The sequence below is a fragment of the Astatotilapia calliptera genome, chromosome 4 (genome assembly GCF_964374335.1).
Source record: "Astatotilapia calliptera chromosome 4, fAstCal68.1, whole genome shotgun sequence".
Taxonomy (NCBI): domain Eukaryota; kingdom Metazoa; phylum Chordata; class Actinopteri; order Cichliformes; family Cichlidae; genus Astatotilapia; species Astatotilapia calliptera.
In genome coordinates, this window is record NC_137425.1 from 10482020 (window position 1) to 10507476 (window position 25457).

General features: G+C 41.2%; 2 protein-coding genes across 2 annotated transcripts in view; both read right to left on the bottom strand.

Annotated features, from left to right (window-relative positions):
- Positions 1 to 10616, bottom strand: part of pde4a (phosphodiesterase 4A, cAMP-specific) — a 46913-nt gene extending 36297 nt beyond the window's left edge. The window contains exon 1 of the mRNA XM_026164569.2: positions 9828 to 10616. Coding sequence (XP_026020354.1) covers positions 9828 to 10123 — 296 coding nt within the window. The 5' untranslated portion in view covers positions 10124 to 10616. The remainder of the gene's footprint in view (positions 1 to 9827) is intronic.
- An 8308-nt stretch (positions 10617 to 18924) lies between these two features.
- The window catches only part of raver1 (ribonucleoprotein, PTB-binding 1), a 31330-nt gene continuing 24797 nt past the window's right edge, over positions 18925 to 25457 (bottom strand). The window contains exon 15 of the mRNA XM_026164589.2: positions 18925 to 18944. Coding sequence (XP_026020374.2) covers positions 18940 to 18944 — 5 coding nt within the window. The 3' untranslated portion in view covers positions 18925 to 18939. The remainder of the gene's footprint in view (positions 18945 to 25457) is intronic.

Genomic DNA, 25457 nt, shown 5'->3' on the forward strand with positions numbered 1-25457 from the left:
TTCACACCTTCCCCGTAGCATGGGCTTCTAACGTCCCACCTGTGTGACGCAAAGGAACGGACTGTGGTCTGTGAACACCAGGGCACCCTCCCCTCCCACGCAAAACCAACACATTTCCCTGATTGGATTCAGCTGATTTTAGCTGTCTGTCTGTGACTTCAGACTCTGCTGATGCAAAATATGTGAGGATTAGGTACTCTCGCTAAGGGACACTGGGAAACTTTTAGCCGTGCACTGTCAGTTCTGTGGATTGCACCAGAAATCTTTCAAGCTTTTTTCTGGGGGGAAAAAACCCCCAACAACACAAATGAGAAGCTTAGGGGAGGGAAAACTTGCATTGAATGAGAGAAAACTCAGTTCTGTTCTTCTTTATGGAAACCCTTCATAAGAAAACCCCCAAATCACATAAGTAATCACACAATAATCCCTTGACGCACAAACAAACAGAGAGAGAGGGTGAGACAGGATCGCTGAGGAAGAGAGAGAGAACTCGGACTACACTTCTGCTAATTACTCTGGCTTTGTTAGGGGTAAAATACACGTCCCAGCCTGCATCAGCATCATTAGGAAACACTATTCAGGCACAGTGTACTGTATGATGGATGATATAAGTGAAAAACTGCTCTGGACCCTGCACAAGAAAAAAAATAAAAATTATATATATATATATATATATATATATATATATATATATATATATATATATGCTCTCCATCACGTCACCTTGAACTGAAAAGTAGCATCAGATGAAAATACCCCGAGCCCTCAAGCCATGTGTGTGTGTTTTCTCTCCCGTTCTGCCCTCCAACAACCTGAATGTTGTTGCTTTTTAATGTGCGAACACATTTGCTCACACTTGATCTAGCAGGGGTCAGGAGCTGGAACTGCAGCTCTTTTTCTAACTGAGAAAACCGAGTTGTGCATCTGCCTACCACACCTTCAGTCAGCTATAAATCATAAGCTGCTTCATGCATTATGTAAAATGCACAAGTGTTCCCACAAACCTTGTTGCAGCTCCACAGATGGTTTTTTCCCCCTGTGTACACATATATTCCTCACACAAACCTATTGTATGTGTTTTAATTCTATATGTTGCTGAGTCTTTCCCTGTTAGCAGCAATAAAAGACAGAAAAAAAAAACTATTTTACCTTGGCCTTGAGAAGAAGCAGCATAACAATGTGTTCTTAAGCCCCAGCTGGCGTTGCCATATCTGCAGTATTGTAAAGTGAAAAGTGCAGGCTATTGTTGATACTCTGGCCAGGCACTGTGAGTCATTATAACATATAATGGGCAGTGACAGTCATTTGGCATTGAGCATTCTGACAAACTAAAGATATTAAATTAAGAGAAATGTAAATTATTAAATGAATCTGAAAATATCCTGCTTTATTTGAGGAATGATTTGTTCATTTGCAGGCTTGGAGCATTCTCTTTCAAAAACCGTCTCGCTGCTTGTTTCTTACTCTGTAATAAGGCTACAGCACAAGGTTATTTTTGTTAGTTCCTCTTCATTTGTAAGCCCTGGTTCAGTGTTCGCTGCGTGTACAGCACTGTGGAAAATGCTTGAGCTGCCCCTCATTTCTTTATATTCTCCTGAGGAAGTTAAAAACATGTGCACATTTATTGAAACATACATGAAAAGACAGTGTATAAGGCAAATGCTGAGTACAATTCTAATAATCTTGAATGTTGATTTTTGGGACCATATTTAGTTTTCCACACAGTCTGGACCCTCTTAGGGGAGCTTTCTTGTCATTTCTTTAAGTAGTCTTCAGGAATAGCTCTCCAGGCTTCGTGAAGTACATTCAAAGCTCTTCTTTGGATGTTGGCTGCCTTTTGTTCTGTTCTCTGGTTTAATAATGTTGAGGTTCGGGCTCTGGGGAGGCCAATCTGTGACTGATTGTGTTCCATTGTGTGTTTTTTCTTTCCAGGTATGCTTTTACTGTGTTGGCAGTTTGTTCGGGATCATGCTGAAAAATAAAGCCGCTGCCAATCAGATGCTTTCTACATGGTATTGCATGGTGGATCAAAACTTAACGGTACTTTTCGCCATTCATAGTTCCATAAATGTTCTCATGATCCTCAACACCACTGGCTAAAATTCTGACGAGGGTTCAGCAAAAAACAGATGCACCAACTGAAGGTCCAGATCCATCTATCAGGTTTGTTTCACATCTTAGCTGGATTTTTTTCTATTTCTTCTGCCACTTCTTCTTTGGTGTCCTCCACTTGTTACCTCAGATTTTATTAAGGATGCATTGCACACAATGCTGAGATAAGCCACATTTTCAGCTGATACCTACCAGTATACCAAAAATACTGTTTTATGCCTGTCAAATTATGTTATCGTCGGCATCTTTTATAGCTTTAGCTACAGAAAATTGGAGCAAAGGATGTATTTTGTGACAGGCTGCTTGGAACAAAGTGCCTAAAGATACAATTTAAAATTGGCTCCTTGCTAAGTTGTCTGTTATGCTGAGAATCAACACTGGTTCATCTCTTGAGTTTAAGGCTTTTTATGCTTGAACAACTCATAGGTTAAAGTTAAATAGTTCAACAAATAAACATTAAAAAATTACATTTCTTTGAAAGTGGTTAGATGGATGAGAACTGGACTGAAAATGAGTAAAAAAGCACCCAATGTGCAAAGAAAAGCTTTGAGAGACCTCTAAAAAGCACTTTAAATACCACTTCACAAGAAAGTCTGGCCCTTGGGAAGCAAAATATGAAGAAATGACAGGTGGCTCAAAACTTTTGCACAATACTTTCAGTTTAAATTTAACGGTGGTTTTGCTTTTTCACATGAAACTACTTTCTTCTGCTCTATATGTTCTTTGACTGTTAAAATAACAAATTATTATTTCACCTTGAAAAAATTGTACGTTTTATATTTAACTACTACCCAAAAACACTCAAATATGTTTTAAAAACTTGATCATTCTTTGAGACTACTGTTAGAAATTATAAAGAAATAATTAGTGGTGGGTGTTTTTTTTTTGTCAAGTGTCATTCCTGCAGGGGACGACCTAATCAGAGCAATCTTTGTAATCGCCTATTTCCAAGGTGCACATAGAAGAACATCGATATTAAAGAGGTTAAAGCCTTAGTAACACTTGAGTCATGGATCTGGATTATTCTTCTGAATCTGATTTGAATGAGGTGATAGATTTTGTGTATCAGTTACTGTTGCACCTCCTCCCTATGCATGTGGCGTGTGTGGAGTGATGAGGTTGAATCAGCCTTACAATATAAAGAGATGCGATTCATTTCCTTTTTATCTCTTTTTCTCTTTTTATAAAATCTCAAAGACTATTCAAGTTTTTTAAGTACATTTGCTACTTTTTTACTTGATAATTTGTAGCTATAATATTACCACCATCACCACCCACCTCGGCTGTCTAAATTAGCACACTATGAAAGATTTTTACTGGCATATTTAGCAAGCTCTCATGCTGTTATATTTTTCATAGCAACTGGATATTATTTACTGTTGTTTTCAGCATTTTTCCAATCAAGCTCACACAGTAATAGTACTGCTGAGTCAGACTGGGAATGGGCAAAAAACAATCTATTTCCTGCTGTATTTCTGTCCCAGGCGCTCTATATCTGTCAATAATAATAATGATATACAGTCAACACCTACGAGTATGATTTATGCCGTAAACAGAATAAAAAATGAGAGTCTGAACAAAGCGTTGGTTGTATTTGTTGCCTTAGTGTACAAGTCTGTGACACGTTAAGCCAGCATTAAAGCCATCTGTTACTCTAAACACGTATGACAGTCTTCCGTAGTCATCCATATAGCTGAAACTGAGCCAGTAGTTTTGGGCGGGAGCTCTGTCCTGGGGCACGAGGCCTGGAAGCGATATTTCAGATGAGATGTTGGCATCAGCGGGCAGCTGAACACAAGCGTGAGCATCCCCCCCGACGAGTGCGGCCTCTAGGTGCACACCTTCATCTGCTCCAGCCGTAATTTGCTGTGAGTTCTTAATTTAAACTCGGCACTCTTTGAGCATTCCTGACATGCCTCACATTAGTCCGACACGGTGCTCTGCTCAACAGGTGGCTACGGTTTTGTGCGCTCTGCTTCACTGAACGCGTGCTGCGCTGACACGCCGCTGACAGAGGGGTTGTCAGACTCACTCATTCAGACAGCTCTGCACTGAGACAGCAGCCTAAAGCGCTTTTCAAGGGGGTTGCCCCCTTTGCGACATCATCAGAGACCGCCAGCTGATTCTGATTGATGGTGTATCACCTGCTTGAGCACCACATGGACACAATATTCTTATTCGTCGCTCTATCTTATAGGGAATCTCACACACGGGCATCATGTTGCCGTTTTCTATCAAGCTGAACTGTTTGCTGAGAGGTGAAAGACTAGCACTTATTGTGAAATGGAATACGCTGCACATTTTGACATTTAAATACTCCCAAGTCTCAGCAATAAAGACCTTTTTCTTGGTATGAAGTGGGCGATTTGATTACACTAAAAGGTTTTTCCTTTTAGTTCCCCTTAGTGCCTTTGGGCTCGAAGAATAAATTACTATTACTACTAAAAAAGAAACGCTTTATTTATTTATTTTGTATCAGACGAAAACTAAATCCAAGGAAATGGGTGATTGTAAATCCATACAGGAAGCTTTACAGAGTACTGTGTGTATTTTAATCTCACAGCATGATTAGGATGCTGTTTTTCCCAACTTCTCTTTGATGCAAAGGCTGTTTGAACTCCTTTTTTTTAGTGGCAGCTGATTTCCAGCCATGTGATGAAGGTGTTTGTGTCTGCCATGCCCTTGAAGTCTGTGATTTTTCAAGAAGCGACTGGAGCATGAAGAACTAAAAATCACATCAGTATAAAAACCTCGTTTTATGGGGAAGAATATAGGAAGAGATGAGGCGCTGCACACTGTTGGCGGTGGGCAGTTCATTTCACTGCCAGGATGTGAAGGTTTGAGATTCAGATATGGCTTTGAGGAGGTGGGGGGGGTGAAATAAGAGATTTATGATAGTGTGCTTAATGCCGCTGTAAGCAAGAAGAAGGCTATCAGAAAGCATCTTGACGCTACTGGGAACCAGCGAGACGGGCCACACAATGGAAAGACAAAGCAGAGAGCAGAAATAGAGATGGAATCAATACTCTCCATTTACTCTGAGGTGAAAGGAAGCACTGAGAGGATAGGGGATCAAAAAGAGAGACATGCAGCAATCAAAGACTGTTATTTTAATGGACAAAAGACTGATTCAAGCAGTATAATTAGATAAGAAAAGGAAAAAAATAGCCATTATGAGGCTTATCATCATCATAGTGGGCATGTTGAAAGAGGTAAAAGAAAGTATTGCATAATCAACTGTGTCAGAAAGTTCCAAAAAGGCGATTTAATGAGCATGAGCGTGAAAAGGAATAGGGACTAAGGGGCTGTTACAGACTAAATGTAAGCAGCTGCAGCAAACACGGAGATAATCGTGGATAACAGGTGGACTTGTTGTGCAACTTGGATTTTTGATGCCGATGCTCACTTTGTTTCCTCTTACTGGGATCTCTGCCCATCCGCACTTGTTAAAAAGCACACACACACACACACACACACGCACACACACACACACACACACACACACACACACACAAAAACAACAAATGACTGGTGTATCACAACTCTGAGAAGATTCAGTGTGAAATCAATTAAAATGCAAAGACGCCAAGGTTTCCAGTCGATTCTTGAAGCTTAGCTGACGCCACTAAACGTGGTTACAGGAGGCCCGAGTGTCTGTGGGAGAGTCTGCAGGCAAACAAAGCGACGAGCAGAGAACAAACACAAAGAGGGACCTTGAATGAGGGGACCTATACATTCCCTTTGAGCAGACATCTGTTCGGTGTCATTGCTGAGGAAGGTTTTACCTGGGGTATCCGCCTGAGCCAACTAAAGCACAGTGAGCACGGTTCCAGTCCGTGTACTGCCTCCAGATACTAATTAGTGCTGAGAGCAGCGAGAAAGCACGATGTATTCACAGAAGAGCGCAATCTGTAGCCTAAACAGATGCTTGCACTACCTAAATGAGATAAGAGGTCTATTACTTAACGCTATTAAAACGCTTTTGGTGGGGAAGTTCCTGAATGCTCTCTGTATGAGACTTGGATCTCCTGTGTTAGAAATGCAAATGTATGATCAACAGCAAAATACTGCTGTTGTGGTAATTAACTGGAGCTGTACCTCATTATGAGCTAAATTATTATGGCAGCCGGCCAGTCACGCAGGGAAAAGAGCAGCTACAGCTTACAAATCAGCACTAGATCCCTCGGTTGGAGGGAGGAGGGGGGAAGGGGGGGGGGGGGTGTAAAGAATGCATATGTGGTAGGTGAGGAAGTGAGCAAGCCTTTGGTTTGAAATTGTCGCAGAGGTTGCTGTGATCAAACTTCAATCTGAAGCCCTCAGTTCTTCAGCTGAGATGCATTAATATTCCCTTTTTCACCTTATGAACATACAAGTCATGATGCATATCCAGCGGGATCTGCTACGTACTGACAAATTATACAGTCGAGCCCATCAAGTGCCTTAGGCTTTGCCTTTTTTGGGTAAATGAAATCTATTCTACAAATGCACAAAACAAGTAACCATAGCAACTGAATTGCGGGAAGAGCTGTTACTCGTTCAGTGTCAGTCATTCATTTCATGTCGGAACTTCCCAGAGCGCATTGGGCATGGGACCTGATGGCTGATACGTTCATATTAACGTCCTCTGACAAAAGGCATGACAAGGCGGTTGAACAAAAGACATCGGGGAAATGCAGAGGAGGCAGACTGACACTCTTTGGGGGGGAAGCTGATTGCCACTAAGACTGCCATTTTGTAGGATAGAAGTAGAAAAGCTGCAGACTGGGATTCTTCAAACAGTTATGCAAAATCCCTTTTGTGTATTCCCCATCCGCTAGACTGGCGACTGTTGGGAGTGCTTTTTTATCAATAGTGAGGGTTTCTATTACAATTCCCTGAACCCTGTCCAAAACAATTTCACCAGAAGCTCTCAGGCTCATTGATCTCTTGAAACCTCCTCCAGATGAGGCGCTGACCGACTCCTTAAGGTCTTCCACCGGGTCAGTCAGCACGCAACAAATCAAAGACCAATTATTCTTCCACTCTTCTGGAAAAAGAATCCTTATCTGGTACAGTTGGTCTTATTGTGTTTGCACAAAGCTAAAAACATTGAATTCGCATACATTAAAACTTAGAACCATCTAACCTGTCACCGATTCATGTTTGCTAAATTTGCGATGCCTTCAGAACATTTAAATCTAAGCAGATTTTAGGCTCTAACTGTTGGTCACTTCCTTGCCATATGATGGGGCTTGGAGCAGGGGCCTCAAATATACAGCGAGCAAGAGCCGGTCCAATCCGCCTCACTGGATGGCTATATTAAGTGTGAAAATTACAGGGGGGAGGGGGTCTAATTTGTTGCTGTATTTTGCTGCAAGGCACATTGTGTTGCAAGTCCCAAAGAAAGGATCAGATCATGAGAGTGATTGTCCAAAATGTCATTTAATCTTAGCAAGAGGTCAGATTTACAGCCTTCCTATTTCTCCTGGCCTTCTACTGAGACATATTGTGAAAATATACTTAGTTATCTCAGACTGTTCACCTTCTGATTTGTGAATGGACGGCTCCTTAAATGAGAGCTTGTTTAAAATGTACTTTGAGGAAAATTTCCAGACATCTGCATGTAAATAAGAGCATTCAGAGTGGTGAAAGCAGATGTGCATGAAGCTGCCTTCCATAGGCCACACTCAATGCAAGTTAGCCTTGAGCGAAAGAGCACAGCGCTGCTGGATCAACATAGATGTTTATAAATACAGTGAAGCGATGAGGCATCTGCTTGAAGCATCCATTATGTGGACATAAGCAAAGAGGCAGAATTTACAGTCGCTGCAGTATGTGAAAATAATAAAAATAGCTCCAGCACAGTGGAAATACCTCTGACCTCCCATTGATGTGAAAAGAGGTAAAACAAGGCCTGTTGGAAACCATATGGGCTACAGGTCAGACACTAACCTGTGCACAGCCCACACATAAATACCTCCACACACATTTCACCACCATCCGTGACACACAACATTCAACTAGCAGCCTCCATTCCTCCGTGCACCCTCCTTCCTGACCAGTGTGTAGCACAAACACCCACTGATCGCACACATCACTTTACGAATGTGCTAAGGAACATACACGCACACATGAACACGCACACACAGTTGGAGCCAGCTCCGTGTGCCCTCAAAACTGAGCTTGTTGGAATCGAATTATCTCTCTTTCTCTGCCCTCTCATGGTTTGCCGCCCACAGAAGGAGAAGGGCAGGCAGAGTCAGTCCCAATGCACTAAAGATTGGACTGCCTCAGAGCGTGTCCTGGGGACTAAAATACAAATCAGTCCTTCCTCCAGTCAGCTGGAGTTGGCCTTTCTCCCAGGGGCCTGCCGGGAAGGCCGTCTGTGGCATTGAAAAGAAAAAAACTGGAAAGACAACGAGTAAAAGAAAAAAAATGCTAGACCCCCACATTTCCATTGGGACCCACCACACAGCCATCAATGTGTCATCAGTGTGACAATCCTCTTGTTTAATGTGGTAGAGGCATGTTTGTGCTTCATGAGTGCATGGGAAACGTTTAGGAGGATAATAAGGCAGTTCTAAGCAGTCCAACATGTAAACTAACGCCTTGACTTGGAGGAACATCAGGGGACTTCAGGTCATACTGAGAAAAGAAGGGAAGAGGGAGCAAACTAAAAACCAGCATAAGCACGAAAGCCCTCGTCTTTCTCTCCATGACAATCACTCTTTCACAGACAAGAATAAAAAAGAAAAAGAGTCACAACCAAGACTTTACTGCCTATGTTACCAGGCAGTAAATTATTTGCTGTTATAAGTTAAAAAAAGGCGACAACACTGGACAAAACATCCTTATGCTGCACTCTCAGTGTCTCCTTAAGAGGATAAATGGAGCGTTTGTTGAGTGAGGACAAAGTAATCGTATCATAATCATGCAGTTCCACGACTCACTTAATGAAATGCCTTTAATCAAATATGTTTGATTAACATCCGTTGCTTAATTTGATTTAAGTGCTAGTGCAGTTTAGGTGTGCTGTGTCCTCTCGTTATGAGGCAGTGAATTTTTTACTGTCATGTCTGATCACAGAGCAGCAGTGTGTGCCAGCTAGATGCTTCCTGAAGCCATCTGTGTGACATTTCTGTGACACAAGTCCAGGTAACACTGCATCTTATTTTTTAGCCCACCAATTCACCACAAAAAGAGGGTCAAAGGTCAGGGAGACCTACATTTGAATTTAGAGACTGTCTTGATAAGGAGTTCATCAGCAGGGCACTTTTTTTTTTGCTCCAACGCCCACCTAGCCCCAAACCGCCCTCTGAGAACAAACTGATGCAGTCCCGGAGTGCGCACGCCGGCGATATCTCTGTCTTGCACGCACGAACGCACACACCAGACCTTTGATGCCATTAAAACCACCGAGCTTCATGTTACTTATCAACTAGTATGCTGACGCTCTTAACATTGTTAAGGTGCTCCTGCGTTTCGAGTGGGCGGCCTGGTTTGCGCTTCATACCCATCTGACAGAGTCTATCCAAAGACGCATAACGCATCTGTACCGAAAACCCACGCGTCCCGCCTCTCGATAGAAAGCGCTTCATATCAGTTAACCCTTCAGGCGCACTGCGTTATTACGCACTCATTAAAATGCCCCCACCCCTCCCCCGTTTACGCATATGCCTTGTGGGCTGTCATGGGCTATTATTGGGATGTTTGGAATGCATCTCTTTCTCGCCTACCGTTTGTTCCCGACACAATTTCCGATGGATGTGTTTGTGGTCCCGTGGAAGGAGGATGGCCAGGACATCCGAGACTTTTTCAGTCCCGGTCTGTCGCTCGTATCCACGGCGTCGGAGCGCTCCATGTGCCGGTGGTGATGCCGGTCTGTGTCGGAGTACCCCCGGTGTTTGATTTTGATCGGGGTCCGGGGTTGCCTCCAAAGATGCTGCGGAGGTTTCAGAGTCGCCTGTCCTTCCCGGGGAACCGGGAGCGACAGGGACAGGCTCTTCTTCGAACATGGTGGTGGTTCCATCATAGTGCAACAAAAAAAAAAAAGAAAAAAAAAAGAAAAAAAATCTTTTTAACTTCTTGATTAAATAATATGGCTGTATTCGCTTATTTCAAGCACAAAACAAAACATGTCATGTCCCTCTCTGCCATTTGATCTCTGAGAGAACAAACCAAAGTGACCAAGTCCAGCGCAGCACCGGTCTCTATGCTGCTTTCTGAATAACATCAAAAAACTGCCACAGTGGTAACCTGACAAGTCATCCAAAAATCAATAATCTCATTGTTCTCGGTGGAGATCAGTTTTAGTTTATCCCCAAATCTCCAGTCTTCCGTGATCCTCACCAGTTCGGGGTTTTGGTGATGAGACACCGGTCCTCCTGCTTCTCCTGAAGTTTGACGCCTCATCGCCCATGGCGCACAACCAGATGACTGTATTTATTTTAGAGAATTTATTGCTTTTTATTAGCCACTTATTGCAGAGACACACAGATCGCCGGCGCTGGCTCTCCCCGCTTTCTTTCTCTGTCTCTCGCACTCTCTCTCTCTCTTTCTGTGTGTGGTATTATTGCTGTCCGTATGTTTTTTCAGCAGAGCTCAAATTTCCAAGCAATTTCCATTAAAGTACTCAGTCTATCGTGGTTCGTGTAGAGCTACAGCATCTCTGTGCGTACACCAAGCGCAGAAGTCTTCAGCAATTCCTCGGTGGAGATATTTTTCTTCTTCTTCTTCTTCTTCTTCTTCTTCTTCTTCTTTTTAACTAAAAGGCTTAACAGGACTCAGAAGCTTATCTTTAATAGATCAGGATGCTGAAGAAAGGTTGGACATATCCAAAAGGCATAAGCGATCCTTTGCTGTCCAGATTTTCTCTGCTTCAGTTTTTCTTTCTTTCTTTTTTGTTTCTTTTTTCAGTCAGAATGCATCGTAAAAGGAGAGAATTCATAGTTGCGGTGGTTCAGTCATCCTGTGCAGTGTGGGCCATTATCTCCCCATCCTCATATTTGCTGGAGTTCGACGGCAAACACTGGCTTCACCACAGCACTCTCTCTCTTCTCTTTCTCTTTCTCTCCCCCCCTCCCTCTGTTCTGGTCCATCCAGTCTCTATATGGTGGATGGGTGGTTGCTCTCCTCAGTGAGCACTGTCAGCACTGGGGGGGATTTAAACCATTTATTTGCACATCCATTATGCTTTGCCCCCTGTCTGCTCACTTGGCATTTCCGTGAGAGAAAACAAAAGCAACAAATTGGCCAAATCATGTCAGCTGAGAAAGAGTCTTATAACATCTGATATGCCATCTAAAACACCACTCTTTATCATTTTTACCTATCTGAGGCTGATAGTTGTTGCTTTGAGTTACCATCTCAAGCTTGAGGAGTACGTGTTCATGTCCAGACATCACTGAGAGCTTGGAGCTGTCCCCATAGAGCTCTTGCGTACAGTCTGTTGGGTTATTTTTAGAGAAGAAACAAAAGTAAAGACTATCTTGTTGCTCTGGAAAATGGAGAAGGCGCTCACGTTAAAGGGTAAAAGGTTTTATTCCCATCAGAGCTGCCACTGATAATGGTAATGTATAACACTATCCATAAAAGCAAGAGACAAGCGCTTTTCGGGAAAATCTGCTGACCTCCATCAATCGAAGATCAATATTTATACCAGTGTATGTAAGCAGTGCATTTAAATGCAAAATCTGATTCCACATTTGATAAGTTGGTTATTATAGAGCTGCAGGTGCTATTGATTTGAGTAGAAATAAAATGAACATGCTCTAAAGGATTACACGGCTCATCTTCTTCCTTACAGTAATTCATGCAAATTCAATTTCAGGGCAGCCACTGTTTAGTGTTTATGTAACATACTATAAAAAATTGCCCTGTACACTGTAAAACATTATTCAGTCATTGGAAATGTCTCTTTTTGTTCAGTTTAAAATAAATAATTTGTAGCACTAAAAAGTCTTTTTGTAGTTTGGAGAAAATAGACAGGAAGAGAACCTGCTGTTGCATATTTAGCGAGGCTCATCGTGACCTTTCACCTTTCTATATACTGTATCTGACCTCTAAAGTACCATATGAGCCTGTACTTAGCTGACATCTTCTGACAGGAGCTTTTTATTTGTTCCCGAGGTGCAGCCGCTAACTAGAGGTGACGTTTGCAATCATAGCCCCGAAGCTATGGATCGAGCTGCCTGAGGAAATCAGGTCAGCAGAGTCAGTGACCTCTTTTAAATCTCTTTTAATGATATACAGTTATCGGACAGGCTTTCCTGATTTAAAATGAATTATTGATCAGATGTTCCTTTTTCCAACCTCAATGCTTTATTAATTGTATATTGTCTTTGCTTTGCTAACTATTATTTTGTTTGTGTATCAAGTAATTTTAGATAGCTGCTCTCTTATATATTTTATACCATTGTTTAATGTTTATTTTCATTGTAAGGACAATGCTAACCTGGATTCACATTGGTGAAATTAGCAATTTATGCCATTTCAATTTTATGTCTTTTTTCTGTCTATTGGAGTGGCTGCAACAGGAAAATTACCATATTTAAGTCTGATATGTAAGTGTTGTTTGCAGCTAGTTTCAAAAACAGAGAGATTTGCCAACACAATCAGCTAAGCAGGTTTCTCCTCTGTATGTGTCCAAATCTTCTCGGACTTGCTTTTCTAACACATCTAATCACTGTTTGACTTAAAGGTGACGTGTTCTGCTCATTTTCAGCTCCATATTTTTATTCTTGCATTCTGCCAGAGTATCTCTGTGTGACTCATAGTTCAAAATAGTCCTATTTTGTCTTTTAATGGGCCTTGGAGAAGCCTGTCATTTCTTCCACAGTTTAAAACAAACTGTTTTAGCTCCCTTACCCATCCCTTTAATCCATATTTTTTCTCATTGGCTGTCTCTGCAGACAGAAGGTTTGAGCTGCAGGTGGGTGGGGCTTCTTTTGCTCACAACCAGATCCATGTGCCTGAGGTGGGCCTGTTAGGGATGCCCGCTCTTTGATATACAGAGCCAAGAGCAGAAACTGCAAAATTACCTGAAACTGAGCACTTAGAACAGTTTGACGTCTGAGCTTTTGGTTCACAGGCGGTTATTTGAACACGCGCCGATCTCATTATTTGAAACTTTGGCCATGATTGATATGGGCTTTCACCAGTGCAACAGCACTATATATCTTACAGAAATCAGGAAAGAGCACTGTCAGGTAACTCTTTCATGCATATTTAAAGTCGAGGGGAATACAAACAAGAATGTAACTACCAAATAAGGACAGACGTGATGTTTACTGCAAATCATGTGATTCGTCATGTAGTTGATTAGGCCGACTGGTTAGTTGACTTTTACGCTTGTTGAAGTGATTGTGAATAAATCTTACATTTACACGGGGCGATGTCGTCTCTAGTATTATTGCCTGGTATTGTTCAATGTTACTTTGACATACGCTATTGAACTGTAATCAAATACCCCTTGATTACAGGTATCAGGCATCTGAGCTGAACTGTAATCAAGTCCCTGCAGTGGCCTGCGCAGTGTTTAGCTCGGTGGCAGTAAAGTGCATTTTTGGCGTCTGCACATGTGTCAGACGCTTGTCCTCTCTGTATTGGAGATGCGTGTTTCTTTTTAAATCACTTTTCCATTTTTTAGATATAAAATTCAAGCTAAGCTTCACGCTTGTGATGCTGCTCTTTCACAGGAACCACTTGTTATAAAAATCAGACAGTTCTGTTCCCCTTAGATATTTCCTATTAGTGATGCAGACCACCAGGAAGCATTCGTGCAGGCTGGAATTTGCGCTTCAGCTGACCCTGAAGGGCCTCCAGATTCCCCAAATAGAGCTGTGGGATGCTGCTGGGATCTGGGCTGCTCTGCTTGTTGCCACGACCCTGACACAGATAAGAAGCTATTAAAAAAATAGATGAATGTTTGGAAGCATTTGCAAGCTTCTAAAAAGGTGCAGCTGCTCCTTTTTGTCTGCCAATGAAGTCTGAATGCTCCCAGGAGTCTCTGAAGGGTTATGGAGAGTCTTGGTGGAGGTCTTCTGCTATTCTGCCCACACCTGTTGTCCTCCCTGTGAGCATGAGAGGAGACGATCAATACTGGGGATTTGATAGTCGCTAAGAATCACCTAAACATCCAGTTTTCCCTCTGAAACGTTCTCCCATTCTCCCCAAAAAGCAATCCAACCTCTTTAATATGCTGAAAAAGGCATCAGGAGCAGATTTCCAATAAACACAGCTTTTTCATCATTTTCTATCTCCTGCTCTCTCACCTTCTCACAGTTAATCTACAGGGAGTGCAGAATTATTAGGCAAGTTGTATTTTTGAGGAATAATTTTATTATTGAACAACAACCATGTTCTCAATGAACCCAAAAAACTCATTAATATCAAAGCTGAATGTTTTTGGAAGTAGTTTTTAGTTTGTTTTTAGTTTTAGCTATTTTAGGGGGATATCTGTGTGTGCAGGTGACTATTACTGTGCATAATTATTAGGCAACTTAACAAAAAACAAATATATACCCATTTCAATTATTTATTTTTACCAGTGAAACCAATATAACATCTCCACATTCACAAATATACATTTCTGACATTCAAAAACAAAACAAAAACAAATCAGCGACCAATATAGCCACCTTTCTTTGCAAGGACACTCAAAAGCCTGCCATCCATGGATTCTGTCAGTGTTTTGATCTGTTCACCATCAACATTGCGTGCAGCAGCAACCACAGCCTCCCAGACACTGTTCAGAGAGGTGTACTGTTTTCCCTCCTTGTAAATCTCACATTTGATGATGGACCACAGGTTCTCAATGGAGTTCAGATCAGGTGAACAAGGAGGCCATGTCATTAGTTTTTCTTCTTTTATACCCTTTCTTGCCAGCCACGCTGTGGAGTACTTGGACGCGTGTGATGGAGCATTGTCCTGCATGAAAATCATGTTTTTCTCGAAGGATGCAGACTTCTTCCTGTACCACTGCTTGAAGAAGGTGTCTTCCAGAAACTGGCAGTAGGACTGGGAGTTGAGCTTGACTCCATCCTCAACCCGAAAAGGCCCCACAAGCTCATCTTTGATGATACCAGCCCAAACCAGTACTCCACCTCCACCTTGCTGGTGTCTGAGTCGGACTGGAGTTCTCTGCCCTTTACCAATCCAGCCACGGGCCCATCCATCTGGCCCATCAAGACTCACTCTCATTTCATCAGTCCATAAAACCTTAGAAAAACCAGTCTTGAGATATTTCTTGGCCCAGTCTTGACGTTTCAGCTTGTGTGTCTTGTTCAGTGGTGGTCGTCTTTCAGCCTTTCTTACCTTGGCCATGTCTCTGAGTATTGCACACCTTGTGCTTTTGGGCACTCCAGTGATGTTGCAGCTCTGAAATATGGCCAAACTGGTGGCAAGTGGCATCTTGGCAGCTGCACGCTTGACTTTTCTCAGTTCATGGGCAGTTATTTTGCGCTTTGGTTTTTCCACACGCTTCTTGCGACCCTGTTGACTATTTTGAATGAAACGCTTGATTGTTCGATGATCACGCTTCAGAAGCTTTGCAATTTTGAGACTGCTGCATCCCTCTGCAAGATATCTCACTATTTTTGACTTTTCTGAGCCTGTCAAGTCCTTCTTTTGACCCATTTTGCCAAAGGAAAGGACGTTGCCTAATAATTATGCACACCTAATATAGGGTGTTGATGTCATTAGACCGCACCCCTTCTCATTACAGAGATGCACATCACCTAATATGCTTAATTGGGAGTAGGCTTTCGAGCCTATACAGCTTGGAGTAAGACAACATGCATGAAGAGGATGATGTGGACAAAATACTCATTTGCCTAATAATTCTGCACTCCCTGTAAACTGTTGTAAAGTCACTACACATAAATCTTGTGGTTTTTGTAGAACAAGTGCATGGCCATAAAAAGAACCACCAAACCAGCAATTTTGCTTTCGGTAACGAGCATCTCAGCCTCACAGGGCAGCCAGCAGAGGAATAGACTTCTAGTCTAGTTTCTGTCTATACTGTAATTACCGGCTTTAGAAATAGACTGACACTCTAAGGAGTTGTTTTCCTCTTATACACGTGCCTCTTCACTCTCCCTTTCTGCCTCGACCTAAATATAATCATTATTTTTTTACTTATGTTTCAGCGCATGTAGGAAAAAACATGTAGCATTTTCTTGTGGCATAATATCACTTTGAGCTATGATATTAAACTTCAATATATTGCAGGTAAACAGACAGAACAGGGATACAGTCCATAGTATGAGAAATGAATCACAGATAACATTCGATGGCACTGATTAAACACTGATTAAAGCTGTTTCAGAAGCTCTGACTGAAGTGACTGAAAGGGTGCAGATGTAAGAAATATCGAGAAATATTGATATCTAAGAATTTGTCACATGCTCAAATGGTTAGTTAGATATTTATGCAGTCTCACAAGCCGTTAAACCTGAATCTCACCACCAACTTTTTATATTCTTTATTAAAAGAGACATTTCTCCCCCAAATCAAATGTATGTACTTCAGTTCTGGCCTGTAATGTTATTTAATTATTTATTTTTGGTGTGTCTTACTCAGTTTTTCTTCAAAGTAAAGCAACCAAATGACACTTACCTCGCGATGCTCAAAGTGAGCGCAGCAATAATGTCTTTCCAGAAATCATGACCCAGTTACTCAAAATTCTGCAAACCTTGTCGTAAGCACTTGGTTTTGGAACTATTTTTTCTCCTCTCGAAAGAAGTTGAAGGGTGGACAATTAATACTGACATGCAGTCAGTATTGTCTTGGGTAGACGGACGATTTCTAATGTGGGGTTAAATCTTTGGCGAGTGTAGTCCAATAAAGAGAAAAGGGTTCCTGCATGACACACTCACAATAAGGTTTGTGGATTTCTTTTGGAGTAACTGGGTCATGATTTCTGAGATGAGACACTGCTGCTGAGTTTTTCGAATACACGGTACAGTGCAAAAATGTTGTGCCACCCCTGATTTCTTTATATTTTGCTAGGAAATGGGAAAGAGGTACAGCTGTTGTAGAGCTATCTTGCAATTTCTTTAACTAGTCTTCGGGAATAGTTCTCCAGGCTTCTGAAGGACATTCAAAGTCAATGTCAACTTTATTTATATAGCACAGTTAAATGAGTGGCTGTTGAACAAAGTGCTGTACATCTAAAATAATCTATTTAAAGCTCTTCTTTTAATGTTGACTGCCTTTAGTTCTGTTCTCTGTCAAAAGGATCCCACACTGCTTCAGTGATGTTAAGATTTAGTGAAGGCCAATCAATGACTAAACATGTTCCATTGTGTGTTTTTCTCTCCAGGTATGCTTTTACTGCATTGGCAGTGTGTTTGGGATCATTGTCCTGCTGAAAAATGAAGCCACTGATGCTTTTAAGATGATATTGTGTGGTGCATCAAAATCTGATGGTAGATAACAATAATTTAAATATTGCCATCAATTTTGATTAAACAAAACCCCCAAAACCACTGGCTGAAATGTAGCACTAAGCCGTGACAGAGTCTTCACCATGTTTTTCTCATGACCTCCTGGCGACAGTTGTAGTTGGATAAACTAAAGGACTCAGGTCCTGAGTCATTTGCTGGATTTTTCTACTTCTTAAGGACATGGCTTTCATTTGTTTTTCATCTGTTGCTTTTTTAGGTTTGATCCTTTTTTTGTCTTCTATTTATCCAGTTACCTCATTTTTCAAAACCACACAAAGGATAGCATGCAGAGGTATGCCATACATATATATACATCCCTCCATCCATTTTCTTCCACTTATCCAGGGCCGGGTCACGGGGGCAGCAGCCCAAGCAGAGAAGCCCAGACCTCCCTCTCCCCAGCCACCTCCTCCAGCTTTTCCGGGGGAACATCAAGGCGTTTCCAGGCCAGCCGAGAGATGTAATCTCTCCAGCGTGTCCTGAGTCTGCCCTGGGGCCTCCTCCCGGTGGGACATGCCCAGAAAACCTCACCCAGGAGGCGCCCAGGGGGCATCCTTGTCAGATGCCCAAACCACCTCAACTGGCTCCTTTCAATGTGGAGGAGCAGCGGCTTTACTCTGAGCCCCTCCCGAATGGCCGAACTTCTCACCCAATCTCTAAGGGAGAGGCCAGCCACCCTTCGGAGAAAACTCATTTCCGCCGCTTGTATCCGCGATCTCGTTCTTTCAGTCACTACCCACAGCTCTTGACCATAGGTGAGGGTAGGGGGGTAGATCGACCGGTAAATTGAGAGCTTCGCTTCTACACTCAGCTCTCTCATACAAGAAAAGTACAAGAAAGCCTGGGTCCTTGGAAGCAAAATATATAGAAATGAGGGGTGGGTTATGCACAGTGCTGCATAATGTTTGGCCCTCTGAGAACCATAGATCAGTTATATTCAAGAGGAGGGTGACACCTCTACTGCTGATATCTCCAAAACTGGGCAACACACAACAAAATAAGCACCAAGAGTAAAATAAAACAAAAAAACGTAGGAAAAGTCAAATGTAGAGCCTACTACAGAGTAATATGATTAGATTTATCTTTATACAGCATGTAATGGTGCATTAAATAGTTAACACCCATAGTAAGTATGTAGCCTTTGTTCAAGAACTAATCCTCGAATATCATAATCCCTGGATATTTCCTGACTGACTCTGGATCACAAATTAAGTACCACTGAAGCCGTTTGCTTTAGCTTGATCGTGGGAAGAACAAATGTGTAAAGCTTTCACACACTGACTCTGGTGCATGATGATAAAAATCCTTTCCAAAGTAATTTTTCCAAATTTGGAAAAAATGTAGTTGTTAAATCTGGAGCTGCAGATCCTCGTGAAGGAACGTTCAGAAGCACGGCAGTAGTTCAGGCTGAAAGGGAAAAAAATGGAAAAGCATTAATCACATTGTCTCTGACTTTAAAAGCCAGGGCAGGCCTAAATTTAGAAGTGTTTTCTCAGTTGAGTAAAAAAAAAATAATAATGAAAGAGTACTATTACACTGAATCCGCCTGCACTTTTAAAACAGGCAAAATCTGAAAATGTCACGTTGTTGATGGTCTGCCTTATGCAAATGTTGATATTGATATGTACTGTATGTCTGTATGTGCAGGTCAAACACATGCGACCTGTGAGATTCGGCAGCACGCCTGTTGAATACGATAATAAGCCTTTATTGTGGGTTTATGGACAAAAGAAATGTCAGCAGTGTAAAAATGAATCATTCAGCCAGTTTTGCTACAGAGTCCACAAACTAGCGCTCACATTTCTACATTATTCACAACCTGCAGAGCTTCAAATTGAAAATCCTTTGACCTTATATCTAATATAGCATCTTTGTATTTTACACACCCCTTTATTAGAGGTCTGATCTTATTCTTTCTGTCTTCCCTGCTAAAACTACAAGATATGTATTTCAAAACTGATTACTGATAAAAGACTGATTGCTTTCTCTAAGGGCAGCTGCACTAAAGTACACTCGGTGCTGTTTCCTTGAAAGAAAACAATCGGCTGTAGTCTATGTCCTTAAAGATGAATAGATAGGGGGTAGAAAAGGAAGAAAAAAGAAGGATGATCTGGTTGTAACTGGATCCAGAAATATTATGTGAAAAAACATGTGCCGGAAAATGGTAATTAAAATGTTGTTTGTCAGGAAGGGTTCAGAAAAGATCAACATCAGACTGTTTATCAGAATCAGAGATTAGAGTATTGTTTATCTGGGAAACACCTTTCAAAATAAAATTAGAATTTTTGCAGTCGAGTTGAAATACCCATTTCGGAATTCCTCCCTGAAAAACAAGTTTCAGCACAATTTAACGTGTGATTCAGTCGCTTCATCAGAATGCAAATGAGCACGCAGAGGACTCCAGGAGTCCTGATTTAAATTCCTGCATGCTGACAAAAGAAACTCTCTTTAATTTAATCTTGAAGGCCTTGGCCAAATATGAAGGAAAAACACAGTTCTTTTTACTTTTAATACATTCGTAGGACTTTAGCTGCATGACCTTCATCTGTCCAGCGCTCTGAGAAGAAAATAAATACATACATTTTGAAAAAGACAGGCACTCCATGGAAATATGGCCAAGTTTATATTTTTCATTGGGTTGCTGGCATATTTTCATTGCATCCCTTGAGAATGACATTTCAGACGCCAGTAATATTTGAATACAAAATAAAGTAAAAAGAAACTAAAGAGCCTAAAAATGGAACTACTGTGTCAGATCATTAAGTTCTCAAAATTTAAAAAAGTCATGAGAGGGGGATAAATTGGATCACACGATGACCACAGACCACAGTGCAGCCTGGAGCTCTCCATTGTGGCGTGGAGAAAAGAATTCTCCTCTTGCTTGCGTCAGCTGCACACTTCATTTAGCGCCCATCTGATTTATTATGACCAGCCTCGCCAAATGGCTGTCCATGTTATATATATATTCAGATTGTGAGGAATAATTGAAATGCCATGCACTCTTATTTAGTCAGTGCGTCGGCTGGTTGTGCAGTCTGTGGGAATGTAGAGCGCGTAATGCATTTCTTCTGTTTTGATTTTAATGTTGGTGCATGTGCACAGTGTAGGCATGTGCTTAAAATGAACTTGAGGGCAGTTTATCGGTTTTGGGACAATTAGAGGAAGCAATGAATCCTGTGCGTCCAGGAGAAAGACCATCTTCGGTCTGTTTGACCTCTGGTCCGCATGGAGTCTACACATCGAGCATATGGGAATGCTGGGAAATGGATTGACTTTCTGCCAGCGGAGGGCCATGAAATATTAATTCACACCTCTTTTCTGACAGTGAGCAATACTCTGACTGCAAATCAGAATCAGAATACTTTATTGATCCCTGGGGGAAATTATTTTTTGTTACAGTGCTCCATTTTAAACCAACATATGCGTGTGCCTGCATGTGTGTGTCTGGGTTTGTGTTTACACATATGTAGGCTGATGGAAAGCAAGCGGAACGTGCTGGAATGCAGTTGTGTGTAAGAAAGAGATCAGCATGAATGGGATGAAAGGTAGCTCAGACCTGGTCTACCTGCAGTGATATGTAACAGTGTTTCAGAACACTGTCGGGCCATTTACACCAAGTGTTGAAATGATTCCTGAAATAACTTGAGGTTGTCTTTTTCTGTGGAGGTGCAGCGGCGGAGGCAGATTGTCCTCTTGTCCATGCTGCATTCATTTGTGTAAAGGCTCGCACGCTCATGCTGATTCAAAGCTAACGTTGGAGTAGAGCTGCAACAATCCTCCGCACTTTAAACAACATAAAAAAAGCACAGTCATTCATAAGTGAGAGATGTGCACAAAAGCAGCAGCAGAAGCATAAGACAAAACTTCTCACTTCATTTTCACTTAGCAAGTGGGGGTTTTTTTTCACTCCGAATCAATGAGATCTGACTGAAATGTCCATCCAGCTGAATGCAAAGGAGGGAAAGATTTAATGCTGTGTGAGGGAGGAGAGGCAGTGTCTCACTTTAGGGACAAGCTGGGGACTACTGAGACCTCGAATGACGTGATAACTAGATTTTAGAGCTACTAAGAGCTCCTGCTAATGACATTCAGGCTCTTTAGTGGTGACTGGAGCGTCAGAAAGACCATGCTTCATACTGGTGTGGAAATCTTGTGAGAGCAGGTTTACTCATGAACAGATGTTCTACACAGAAAAGCCTATTGCAGCTAACTAACCTGTGGAGAGTAGCCTGCAGCAATAAAGCCACATCCCATGCTGAAAGTCCTTCATGTGTATCCCACATTAGTCTGCGTACATGTTACAAGGATGCCATTTTTGTATGAGTATTTGAACTAATAGGCAAGTCAAGTCATCTTTATTTATATAGCACATTTAAAAGACATCAAGTGTCGGCCAAAGTGCTGAACAGAGGGATAATATAATAAAAATAATTAAAATAGGATGGACAACAATGAAAATGTTCCTCTTTTTCTAAAGTGAATGGAGGGGATGATGGGATGCAATTACAGCATCTTTAAATTTGGGGTGATTAAAAGATTTTAATTGGACTGTGAAGGGTAGCATTTGCTGTTTACTTTAACATTGCCACACATGCAAGTTGCAAGTTACCCAACCGAGGTGCATGTCAACTTAAATGTCTGACACAGTTGGTCTGGATTTTATCCCGCTGCTTGTGTGAATGGTGAAGCTAATATTCTGGCAAAACTGCCGGAGATATTATACAGATGGATAGAGATATGGCACTCATACACTCAAAAGTCTGTGGGGGAATTCTGCAGGAGCAAAAAATAATGGTAGGAGTGTAACTTCTAGGGGAGGGGCCTTCTGAAAACTAACTTTCGGGGCAACATCAACAAAGTTTTTATCAGCTTTGACTAAATCGATATTCTGTTTGTAGCAATTGGAATCATATGTAGTTTGCTTTCCCAATAAATGAAAGACATTGAGCTCTTCTCTGTATTAGCATCTGTATAATGACATTTTTTTTTTACCATGTAGGCCTCATTTCAGCAAAGATTTACCAAAAGAAAAATAATGACAATGTTTACTGTACAACAGAGAAAACATTAAAAAAAAACTTCTTAAACTGTGTTAAGTTTTGTGCCTGATATATAATAATCTAAACAAACTAGTTAAAGTAAAGTAGCACAACTCACCACGTGAAGACCTTGGACAGAGAAGAGGACGCTAGAGGTGGCCAATTGATCCAAACATCGACAGTATTGATGCCAGCACTGGTATTGGATCAATACATTGTTTCTGTCTTTTAAGTTTAGTATGCAGTCCAATGACTGTGTTAACACGCACTATGAATAATGTCTGAACCTTTTTGTGTTGAGTGTCACGGAGCATAAATCTACTTGCTAATTTATTTCAGTAGGTGTACATTCTGATGTGTTTATGCACCACGACTTTAAACCGGTGCTATTTACTTTACAGTTTCATCTCATAATGATCCATGTTGAATTCTGTCATATTTACATTGCACTAGTTACACTAAACTATCACAAAGTCACTTCATACTAAAATCTAACAGCTGCTGGTTCTATTACTGTGGGAGTTTTTTCTGCTATGTTGTATTTATTGTCACATTAAGGTTGCACTTCTACATGTTGCATCATTTCTTTTTGGGTTTAAAAGAAATGTAAAGTCTTATTGAATAATTTTATTTGTGGGGCTGAGTAAAAAGTTGAATTTTGGGAGGTATTTCTAGGTGGCTTTTGTAAATCAATATGTTATTGATCTACAGACTTTCAGCTTTAATTTAAGTTATTATACTAAACTTTTGAATTAATTGTTCAGGAATTACAGCAAAGGATCAATTGGGGAAAAAAATGAAAGTGATTTATTGAAAAACGGATTTCAATTAAGCTATTTGGTGATTAGACTTTGATGATCCATCACAGCATTATGTGATCTCTGCAGCGATCGGTGTTAGGGCAGATCCTCCCAGAGTCTAGACATTAGTGGTGCCAGAAGAGCACTGAGATTTAAAATACACAGATTGGAGGCAGGTTGGCTCCTGTGAGTCCAACAAGAAAATGATTGGACTAGAGTAATGATGTCAGAATTGAGTTTGATAGCATGGGAAAACAAAATTAAAGCTTTATACTGGCAGACAAACGCCCAGGAAGCAGGTAGATGAATGATTACAAATCATCCATAGTTTAGCTTCATTTTTATACACAGTCCCCCATTTTTAGAGGCTTTAAATTAATTAGACAGCTGACTGGCAAGCAGTTTCATGACTGAGTGAAGCTTGTTCCCTTGTTATTTCTTTGTAAATGAAGACGGTAAAAGATCTGGAGCCATGTTCAAGTGTTGAATTAAAATTTTATAGCTTTCATTTTGATTTTAAATATGAAGCCCAATGAGATGCAGTGTAAGTGAGGCAGTGCATCATACACTGAACCCCACCCACCCCCACCCCAGGAAGGCACTGGCCAGCTGAACAACAACGCTAAAAGTCCTGAAACAGAACAGAAGACAACTAAAATTAATAATGACAGAAATATTTCCATGGTCAATAAAAACAATTTAACAACATCTAACAAAGTCAAGAACACTCTCGAAGAGGCAGGGACATCATTGTCAGCAGTGCTGGGTGTAATGCACTGTAATGACATTACATTTTTCAGTAACCCAGTAATGTAATAAATTCAGTAATTGCATTACAGTAAGAATTATACCATTTATTGGGCTTAAAAGGTTCTTCGGTTATCTACAAATCACACAAGCATGTTTGCACTTGCGCTACAATGAGCTGATTTCAGTTCATGTGTGGCAGAAGGAAAAGGTTGGAGCTGTTGAGGAGTTATTTTGCATTGCTCAAAAGGACAGGAGTGCAATGATGAAGTGAAAACTGCATGTAGGACAGAAACAACTGCATTATGCTAACACAACTTCAGCTCTTTGCAAGCATCCGGACAGACAGCATGCTAACATACTAGCACAAATCTAACCCAGGACCCAGAGTGATGGTAAATCTGAGTGTATGATGACCTCAGCCCAGCACTTAGACCCTCAATTTGAACAGGTAATGTTATGATATTTTGATACCACGGTAAGCATTTACAGGATATTGTTTTATACAGGAAAACTGTTACTCAATAAGGCCGATCTACTAGTTGTTTTTCTCTTTCTCTGTGACCCAAGAATTAATGTGAGACTCACAAGCTGGTACCTCAAGGTCGAAAACACCACAGAGATGAGACCACTTCTTTACTCCCATCCTCCCTTTTCTTTATCTCCTGGAAAAGGCTCGTTAAAGGCTAGGTGGTTCGTTTCAGAATTCACTGATGAAAGAACTCTGTATTCTATGTCTAGGAGTGTATTTTGCTGGGATGATCATAAATTGTAGCTGAACTGATAAACTACACACAGGATACTTCTTGGCTCACAAGGCAGGAAGACGTTTCCTTATTTGGTCTGTACCGGTTTGAACTGGGAAAGCTGACACACGAACCTTTTTTCATCTATATAAACTGCTGTGTATCAAATAAACCTTTGAGTTGATTTGGGAAAGCAACCTGAAGCAGTCTGTGTTTCCTTGTTCTCCCAAGCTGCTCCCGGCGCTGTAACTAACCCAGCTGAACGGCATACCTGAGTGTTACTTTAAATAATTAGGAATCTTAGAAGGAAAGGACAAAACTCTGCTTATCGCTCACGCCACGGAGGAAACCCGGGAAGGCAATTTCCTTCAATTTTGGTGTCAAGAAGTGGGATCCCTGACAGAAGGTAAATATGCGTCTTTCATATTTATATAGAGACCATATTATACCTCTCTCAGTGATTGATCCATAAAGAAACGGGATATGCTGACGAAGTTTCACTTAGTGATCCAGAGAGATACACTGACGACTTCCTCAGTCCCCGAATAAAGTAAATTAACCCTTGTGTGGTGTTGGTGGACACAGGAA